This window comes from Lolium perenne, chromosome 2 (assembly GCF_019359855.2).
Source record: "Lolium perenne isolate Kyuss_39 chromosome 2, Kyuss_2.0, whole genome shotgun sequence".
NCBI classification, from domain to species: Eukaryota; Viridiplantae; Streptophyta; class Magnoliopsida; order Poales; family Poaceae; genus Lolium; species Lolium perenne.
In genome coordinates, this window is record NC_067245.2 from 109,645,729 (window position 1) to 109,655,518 (window position 9,790).

Genomic DNA, 9,790 nt, shown 5'->3' on the forward strand with positions numbered 1-9,790 from the left:
GCGGGGTGTTGTTCCCGTCCATTTTGGACACATTCTCATGTGTGCCTTGTTTCCTTCTCGAAGGTGTCGATGTCTTGTTTTTTCTGTTTGAAGGTGTTGCTTTTAGATAAACTCTTTTGTTGTCCTGTGTTTTTCTTGGTGGTGGTTAGAATATTATTGTTACGAATGCGTACTCTTTTCTTCTTATATTTTTTTATTTTATTTTTTGGCTGGGTACATTGTTTAATATTGTGAGATATTTTAATGGTATATATCTTCACGATATTAATATATTTTATTTAAAAAAACTGACAAGAATTGGAACGCACGAGGGTCAAATGCCCCGGGCCAAGCGCTCACCAAACCTGGCCCACGCTTAGTCCACAAGCCCCTCCTAGTCTACGGAGGGTGGGCATGCACCAGACCCGGCGGTGCCCTGTAGTCCTGTTGCCTTACACAGCGTTGCGGAGCCTGGTCTGTGGACACGGTCTAGGGAGGGTGGGCATGCACCAGGCACCAGCCGACGCAAATCCTTCCTTCCTTCCTTTTTCCTTCCCTCTTCTATCTCTCTCCTCCCCCTCTATCTCCTCCTTGAATCTTCCCCCCTCTCTTCCAAAAGGAGAAGCAGGCCAGCAGGGGGAGATTTCGCCTCTTCTCGCGTTTCCGGATTGCGAGGTGCGCTGCCTACCCTAATCTGTTCTTCGTGCATTTTCGTACGCTTTTCCCCTTCGATTTCATTGCGGCGGCGAGTGTCCTACCGTGTTCTTGATAATGGATTGAATTGACCCTTCACGATTCCGAGGCGTGGTTGCTCTCGCGCCCCTGCCGCGGCTTACGGCCTTTCTTGATTCCGTGCCTTGCTTGCCCCTTCTCTGCGGCAGCCGTTAAGTCGATATGAAGGGGTTGCTCCGAATAATCTTACCAGGAGCAAAGATGATGTGACTTCCCTGAGTTTCTGTTCGATTTGGCGTGATTAGGGATAGATTGGGCGGGTTCACCGCATTAGGTTACTTCTTCCATTGGTCAATGGGGATCATATAGGGCGGGGTGGATGCCAGTTTCCAAGCGCAATTAATTGTTGGAACTCAAAAGGAGAAAATGTACTGCATTGGGGGTCGGATAAGCAATGCAAGATTGTAACTAAATTGGGGGCTGGTTATATGGATAAGTAATACTAGATTGCAACGCAGAGGCCAAGGCTTCCCTCTTTTTTCTCAAGAAAAATGTCAAACTGGGACAACACCTGGAACAAGAATTTCCCCTGATTCTTGCCAGAATTAAACTATTGGATGTGGACTTCCTATACCAGGCATCGGCATGTTGTGAAAAAATTGAATTCCATTGTTATTTGACTTGTCAACTTGGTAGAAATTGTGGGAAGATTCAAAAGGGAGAAAAGTACTAATCTGGAGCCTGATAATGATTTAGTGTGCATCTTTTCTCTTCTGAGAAAAATCTGATGAGCTGTTGTTTTGGTATTTGATTTGCCGGCACGATTCACTCCCCCCTCTCAAGCCATAGTAGTCCTAGAGTAAAAAAACTGCATGCATTTGATCCACATTATGCTATCATCAATATCTGGCACTACGAGTTACTGCCTGGATCCTCACAATACCAGTTGGTTTGCTTGTTATTATCCCTTTATAACCTGCCCTGCCTATTTGTGTCACATATTATTGTACACTGCTAATTTCGAATACTGTGGACCTTGATAATATCATGTGCTTTCTTAGCAACTCAAATGTTCCCAATCTTTTAGGTCCATGTATTTCTCCCCTCATTGGTTATGCTGAAGCACACATGCTGTTATACTTCCTTATTGGTCATATTCAGCTCAGTTGCGGGCTACCCTGTTTTAAAGAGAATCGTGGATTATCTGTAGCATGTTCGTTCAGGGTTCATTTTGATTTAGTGTAACATTGTTGACTGGCCTAGGTTAAAATTACCTTGTGTTCAGGTGCTGTTTTCTGTTAACACAGTCATATGGTTAGATTCAGGATGAACGAAGATTTAGCTAAATCTACGAACATTGCACTTGCATGAAAATTTGTATGCGCCATTTAAAATGTGTGATTTTTCTCTGACACTTGGGAGAAGTGAATCATTCCCTGTAAAATTCCTATGGAACCCTTGCACTCAGAACAGGCTTTAAAATGACATGATTAGGGTTACCCTTTGGCTTGTAAAACAAATCCTGCATCATCATGCTGCAAAATAGTGAAATACTTTAGCACTAAAACAATAACCACAGTAAGTGTATGACAGGGTTTTGTGGGTTAATTTTGTCATGTCAAGTGTATGTGTGTGTGTGTATGGCAACAACTTATAGAATTGGCATCACAGAATAGTATCTGCATGAGGTTAAGAGACTGTATTTGTTAGTTCCTCAGGTGAACTGTTAAACTAGTTTGTTGGAAATATGTGTTGTCTTGCATCATATGCTTTACTTGCTTTTTTAGATGGTGTTGGAAGCTTAGAAACAATGCTATCTCACTGCATAATCCTCATTTCATTTGGTCATCTCCAATACAGTGGCTGGCGACTGCTTATATCCTCAGTATCTTTTTTTGCGGGGTTATTTCCTCACTATTGATATCAAGTGAAAATGTTTTTTCAGAAACAATTACATTTGGAGGGTTAATTCATCTGCCTTGGTTAATTGTTCCATTGATACCCTGTTTGGCTGATTTGTTCGCATGAACTCATCTCCGAGCTTGTATGGGGTAGGCTCTCCTCATTTGCAGCAAATAAACATTATTATCATCTTATCACATTCATTATTATTTTTTTATCATTTTAAATGCTGTCATAGACTATCTGATTTTGTAATTCCAGAGCAATTCACACAACAAGCATTTCTGATGTGTACTTTATGCAGTGCAGTGGCTGCATCGGTAGTTTAAGTAAATGCAAGTCTCGTCCAGACTCTAAAGTGCAAGCATCTCTAAAGAAGAAATCCCACCATTCACCTGTTGGAAAAAGAAGGCGATGTTCATCGGGTCCAGAGGCAATGGAGAACAATGCTAGCATATCAGTCTCTCTCGAGGGAAATATCTCGTCACTTCCCAACTCAATTGCCAATGATTCTAAGATGTCTGTGGAAAATGGGAAAGATACTTCATTTATCAATCATGGTATGGTTTGATTTGTATCCTTGGTTACTTGCGTTCATCAATTATGGTATGGTTTGATTTGTATCCTCGGTTACTTGATTTGCTAAGTTTAGTTGCTTCTATTTGTAGTAGACATCTAACTAAATTACATCTTGTGGTCTAACATCAATAATTACCATGAAAACATCAGCTTGTAGCTGTATCGGAACTGTGCCAGTCAGTTGAAGTTAAATGATTAATCACTGTTTTGTTTCTGTAGCATTATTATTACTTTCACTCATTGTGCTGCAAGATTGTGCATATAGATATTTATTTGGTGTTCAATATAAATTTCCATCTGTAAAATGGCCTGATTTTGATTACAGTACTTAGCTAGTTTGGTGGAGCATTGTTTGTTCTTATTTTACTAGTACCAAGGAACATATCATGTTAACACTTTGTTTCTGTTAGTTATTAATTATTTAGAGATTTCTGTGTGTCAAGGACATGGACATAATTTAATAGGTAGTAGCCTAGTAGAAGGCATGATATTTACTTTGTTTAAGATGAATCAAACTGCAATCAGTATATACCATTTGCTGACTAATTCAGATTCTGTTCTGCAGCTGCTATAGCATGGGCTGAGATGAGAAGTCAATGGATTGGAGATAAGAAAAAAGCTCCCAAAGAGGCTGGACAAGAGCCAATAATCAGGTCTCTGTTCCTCTTTGTCTTGTTCATTTGCCTTCACATCTTTCTAGAGGTATGAGGTATCCAGAGTGCAATGAACCCTAGGTGGTTCAGATCTTTGGAGAGAGTTTTTTCATTCGCAGTATTATCATTGTAGGAGAATTCCTAATTACTTTTGCAAATAATGTTTTGTTTCACATTATTCTGGGGCAAAACGGAAAAACACCGTTGCTGGTTTCAGTTTGGTGCCTGGCTGAATACTTAACTATCTATCTTTAACCATCTGTATATCTTTGTGTAAGTACTAAGGGTTTATCCGAGAAATGAACAAAACGGTGTTCAGCACCTGATGTAGTTGTTCTGTGAGCGTTTTCAAGACACTTCCACGAGCATCATAGAAAAAATAGCAATGTTGGTTGTTGTTGGCCCGTGGTTCTTATTTTGTGATTCCAATGTCCTTGGTTAGCTGGCTCTGTCAAATGTATTTCAGCTGATCACAATGCTCAGTTCCCTTGCATATGTTTCCCATTGCAGTTGGTGCACTACATATGATGATCTCTTGTCAACAAGCGAACGTTTCTCACAGCCAATCCCATTACCTGTAAGAACCCTGAAGCCAACGCCTTTTGTGTTCTATAATTCATCTATTTTGTGAACTTATGGAGTGCCAAATACTTGCAGGAGATGGTTGATTTTTTGGTCGATATATGGTATGAAGAAGGGCTCTATGATTAGCTGAGTCTTGGTTGTTGAGAAATGTATCCAGGTGAAGAAAGACTGCAGAGTAGCAGCCTTTGTCTCAAACTGCGGAATCAAGAAAACAGTCAAGTGTAAATACTACTTCAGTGTGTTGATAATTTGATTTACTTCCTTGCAAGTTGGGTTGTAAGCTGAGTCATGTTGCTAATCGCTGAAGTACTCGATGGCATGTCATAGCCTCATAGGCTCATAGCTGAGTGAATGGTAAAAGCTAGCAACTCTAGCTGAATGAAACGGTCATTTCTTGCACCAGACTGGATGAAACAACACACAGTCCTCCTTTAAGAAAATGCCATTTTCTTTCTTACATGTGTGTAACGCCTTTTGACAACGTAGCAATAGAAGAAAGAACTGCATCATGTTGAAGTATGTTGCAAAAAAAAATCATTTTTGGTCCGCGAGTTAGTTTTTTGAATGATATGTTTGAGAAGGAAGAACTGCATATGCATGTTGAAGCACGGAAGGAGAGAATGTCTGAAATTACACCATAGAGGCATAGAGCAAGGCCACCGCCATCACTATCCCTCAGCACCAGCAAAATCGCCTACTCCAAACGAGCATGCCATCTCATTCGGCAAGTTATGCTCGTCTGGTCACATGTGACACATATAGGGGATGTCAGGGACACCACAAAGCCAGGATGCCCTAAAAAGAGGAGAGATGACAGCAGTATACATCTAACAGACACATAATAGGAAAAATAATAGAACTGAAATGGTGTAGATATATCACTGTAATAGATAGAAAAAACTTTGTGCCTAGTTGGGAAAACATGGTCAAAGCAAAGAAAAAAACTGGTTTAACCTTGCAGGCCGTTTGACAAAGGGCATTCATAATCAAGTCTTCTACGCTGATTATTTATATAAAAAAAAACAACATGCATGATATGATCCTTTTACAACTCCCCTACAGTTGCATTATGTCCAGATGATGAAACAGCAACTGTCTCCCGTCACACCAGCAGCATTTTGCTCAAACATCAAACATGAGGCTGAACTTGGTAGCGAGAGGAACGGATATTATGGCAGCACCCAGAGCGACACCAAAAATACGGTGTGAGATTGAGAACGTAGCGCTCAGCTGTGGCTTCTTCAGAGGAAGATGGGGTGACAATGGACGGTTTGCAACAGGAGCTGATAGGGGACGACTTGTGTGCAGGGATCTGCTTCCAGATGGAGACACCCTTGGCTGAACAGCTCCTAGGGGACAAGATGTGTAGCCCCTTGCTTGCCCAAGGTTTGAGGAGCTTCTAAGACCATCCATGCTGCTGAACGATGAGTTTGAGCTACCAAGGGCACCTGAAACCATCAAGGAAAGAAATCTGGCAAGCCGGAACAGAAATGAACTGTAAACTTCTATATAACAGAGTTACAATATAACAGAAGTCTCATCATATATAACAAAGATAATAAACATTGCTGATTATTATACATAAAAAATAGTAATTACTTGCTTGCACAATTACTTAGTAGCAAGTAAATATATGAATTATTGCCCCCACATAAAACTCATGATTCAAGCCATATGATTCTCCATCAAACAATACACATCAAACCAATGAATTCATATTAAAACGAAAGAAAATATATACAGCTGAAAATGGGCCACACGAGGTGTGCATGAACTATTGTTCCCACGGAAAATTCAAGAATAACCAAGAACCGCACTTTGTCTCAATGACTCCGGATAAGGTGTAAATGACCAGATTTATGTCCATAATTTGCCTTATCTTGAAATGATATATTAAGCTTCTATCTACACTGTTAATCCACTACAACGGTACATCGGTACTAACTATACTATTGATCCGTCTCGTGGCGGTTTGGTATCTTAAAAGTTCAACCTACATCAGAAGGAGAAAGAACACAGAGATATGCCCAAGAGATCTTACCACGAAGAGCAAATGGAGCATTGCTGAAGAGTGCAGATCTAGGGTTGATGTGATGCTTCTCCATTCCTGCACAAAACGAACCGATAATAATACTTAGCATCAACATGATTTAGCAAAAAATACTCTCTCCGATCCATAATAAGTGTCAGGGCTTTAGTTCAATTTTGACCAAATTTGAACTAAAACTCAAAAGAATTCTTGTCTTGAAGTGGCCAAGATTAAAATTGAAAATAGTGAAATTGATTTTTGGGAGCATAATCAAGTAATGCATTTTATAAAACATGTAAATTTAGAAGCTAAGGAGATTATCCAAACCGTGATCCTGATACAGCAATCTGATTCCGGCCAGCACAGGGTAGTGGACCGATTAGTATTTACCTGATGGCAAGGGGCAGGCCATGGGAGGTGTCGGGAGCTATTTCACGGTTCATTTGGCTGCGGTCTTTGTGGTTGAATGCGGGGCTGTGGGTGTGGTGGGAAACTACAGCAGGAGATAAGGTAGCTGGTAGCGTTGGATGGAACACTAAGGCCCTTACTGGCAGGAGCACACAATGTTCGAAAAGCTCAAAATATCAGCGCGGAAGTGCTCGGCAGTGGCCAAACGATGAGCTTTGTCCAGAATCTGCTCTTTCTCAAACTTGGTTGATAAACTTGGCTAACCATATCATTTTTTACTAAATCATGTTCACACTGATTTACCACCCTTTTTCATGCATTCGGCATGTGCAATTTCCACCCCCCCCCCCCCCCCCCTCCTAGATGACCCACAAACTTTACTTTTAACAGTGGTTTAGGTTGAACAAGACTGTAATGCTTTCAAGATATTTCACTCCACCATACTCTATAAGGTTGTAGCGTGGCATGGTATGATGGAAGGAGTCCTGGTCTCAGTTTTTTCTACCAAATGGCAGCTATTAGCTATTAAGATTCAGGAAACTGTCAGCCCGGCATCCCTCTTGTCATACATTCCTACATTATTCATCCATACAGAACCATCTAATTATACACCCTACTAACTCCACGATTGGGCAAAGTTTCGCGTAGAAAATCAGAACACATGCACAGGTCCTGAAAAATAAGTACATGTCTAAAACCTGAGCAGTTTGAGAAATTCATGTCTACAAAAAAGGAACTTGGGCAGTACAGATGGTGAATGAACCCTAGATGAGCATAGATGTTCTCGAAGATGACAATGCCCCTACATGATAAAACAAAATAAATAGGCTGACAGATTCGTGTACACTATGAATCATGGATGCATGTTCTATCCAAGATTTTTCCCTATCTCGAACCCCGTTCACAATAAGAAAACCTCCTTTTCATGATCAAACGCGTCAGCAATTGGATAATTCGCGACGAAATCAGTTTGGCGGTCTGCTAGACAACTAAACATGAAGAAAATGTAGATCTAAAGACGAAAGGAACCACGGGATCGGAGGTAGGAGAGGCGCGGAGGATGCGGAGAGGGAGGGTGATGCTGGTGCGTGGCGGAGAGAGGAAGCAGTACCTGCCGCCGGAGTGGATGCTGCGGTGGAGGCGATCGATCGGGAGTCGGAGAGAAGAGGGGGCGCGTTCCTGAGAGAACCGACGGGGGGGCTGGGACTGGGAGGGCTGGGCGACCCGTCCTCCTCCCCTTTGGAGCGCGGATGCAGTGCGACCATACCTGGCCACCGGGCCGGGCTTTGGAGAGCCAGCCTGCCAGCACGCGAAATGAGCCTGTCATGGGCCCAGCCCGGCCCGTGGCCAGGTACTCCTGGGCCCGTGCCCGGGCATCCAGGCCAGGCCCGTGCCAGCCCGCCAAGTAACGAGCCTTTGCGTGCCGGGCCGTGCTAGGCCCGTGAAAGGTGGTGTCGTGCCGGGCCGGCTTGTTGGCCAGGTACGAGTGCCACCGAAGGTTTACATCACGCACGCTCGTGCTTTAGGTTATCCACGGATGAAAAATTAAGATGCGAATGCGAATATTTTACAAGTTGGTTCATAAATGGCATGAAGGACGATAAGGTTGCACCTAAGATGTTGAGGTAGGTATAAACCCTCATGCAGTGCATAGGCGTCGGCTATCATCACATCGATGACAAAAGGAAGATCTTTGGTTTGAGCCGCGATGATTACCTTTGTAATCACGAATGATAGCTCCGATACTCCGTCGACCTTCATCGATACTAATAAGCTGCATCAATATTGATCTTCGCCTCTCCTTGAGGTGGGCATGTCACATGTCAAGATACATGTTTGAATTGGGTTCTTTTGTGCTCGTCAATAGTTTGTAGCCAAAGCTTCAATGGACATAGCCGATCTCTGTGGTGTTTGGACATTCTCATCGTGGATATTAGTAAACAGTAAAATGGAACCACCTACGGCCATCTACAGTGATTATAGCACGTCAGCCGTTGGATATTCCTTCCAAACGGACACGATCATTTCATCAGCCCGCCTGGTTCGCTTCTTCTGTTTGCCCGTAACAGCCGGCCAGCGTAGCTGGGCCTCTACTCTAGAAATCGATTTGGGCGCCCAGATGTTCACTGGGATCATAGTAAATCAAATGGGCCGATGAAGGTCTACGGGAGGCACTTTGATTTCTTTTATTCTCAGCTGATCCTCTTCGCCTTTCCGAGCTTCCGGCGCTAGGAATCCGTTTCTGCAGTCCCGTAATTAATCTTGCGTGGTAATAATGGTGATTGAGATCCATCCGGCGCTTGGGCTGCCTTATTTTCTCCTATTTAGATGGTAGGGGCCGGGTACATCTCATCTTTCTTGGTTCGCCCACCTACTTCGTCTTGAGGATAACCCTGGCTGGTTGCCTTCTTCGCCCGTCAAAACACAGATCTAGACGTGTGTGGATATTGCTGGTGCCTGGTGAGTCCCTTTGCAGCACCCCGATCAACTACTTTTAGCCCATGTTTTTCTTAATACTGACACACTAATATTTCTTAGTTCTCCGTTGGACAGAAGAGACTAGCAGAAATTGATTCCTGCAGAGTCTGCAACCACAACCGCGGTTATTTTTATTTCTTCCTTCAGATCTCTTTTTTATTCACGACTCCAATTTCTCAAGATCTTTTTTTGCGGAAGAATTTCTCAAGAGTTAATTTTTGTAGTTATCATGTGAATTCCTTTCCACACAGATTGGAAAAAGTATAAAAAATAGGGTTTCAATTGTTCAAAAGAAGAAACGGAAAACTATCGTCAGACGCAATGAGGTTTTTCCTTCTTCTCACATATGTTTCCAATAATTATTATTACTGTGTAGCAGGAATCAGACTTTTTTTTTACACACGTGATGGGGTAAAATAACTGTTGGAGATATGCCCAAGAGGCAATAATAAAATGGTTATTATAATATATCTTTGTGTTTATGATAATGTTTGCATACCATGCT

The 9,790-nt window shown here is 42.3% G+C and overlaps 2 protein-coding genes across 5 annotated transcripts; one reads left to right on the forward strand and one right to left on the reverse strand.

The window, feature by feature from the left end:
* The first annotated feature begins 472 nt into the window (after positions 1 to 472).
* Positions 473 to 4,827, forward strand: LOC127333664 (uncharacterized). Of its 4 annotated transcripts, XM_051360052.2 has the most exons (6): positions 524 to 654; positions 2,597 to 2,702; positions 2,858 to 3,113; positions 3,698 to 3,785; positions 4,296 to 4,362; positions 4,443 to 4,827. In XM_051360052.2, exons 2-6 carry the CDS (start codon positions 2,676 to 2,678, stop codon positions 4,494 to 4,496), a joined length of 492 nt encoding a protein of 163 aa, XP_051216012.1. In that variant the 5' UTR covers positions 524 to 654; positions 2,597 to 2,675; the 3' UTR covers positions 4,497 to 4,827. The 4 variants fall into 4 exon arrangements, with proteins under 4 accessions (XP_051216016.2, XP_051216012.1, XP_051216015.1 ...); XM_051360056.2 differs by lacking the exon at positions 2,597 to 2,702 and having other exon boundaries at positions 473 to 654; XM_051360055.1 differs by lacking the exon at positions 2,597 to 2,702 and having other exon boundaries at positions 2,863 to 3,113.
* A 522-nt stretch (positions 4,828 to 5,349) lies between these two features.
* Positions 5,350 to 8,051, reverse strand: LOC127333663 (succinate dehydrogenase subunit 3-1, mitochondrial). Its single transcript, XM_051360051.2, has 3 exons — positions 7,919 to 8,051; positions 6,412 to 6,477; positions 5,350 to 5,818 (listed from the first exon to the last, which is right to left on the reverse strand). Exons 2-3 carry the CDS (start codon positions 6,473 to 6,475, stop codon positions 5,493 to 5,495), a joined length of 390 nt encoding a protein of 129 aa, XP_051216011.1. The 5' UTR covers positions 6,476 to 6,477; positions 7,919 to 8,051; the 3' UTR covers positions 5,350 to 5,492.
* Between the last annotated feature and the right edge of the window lie 1,739 nt (positions 8,052 to 9,790).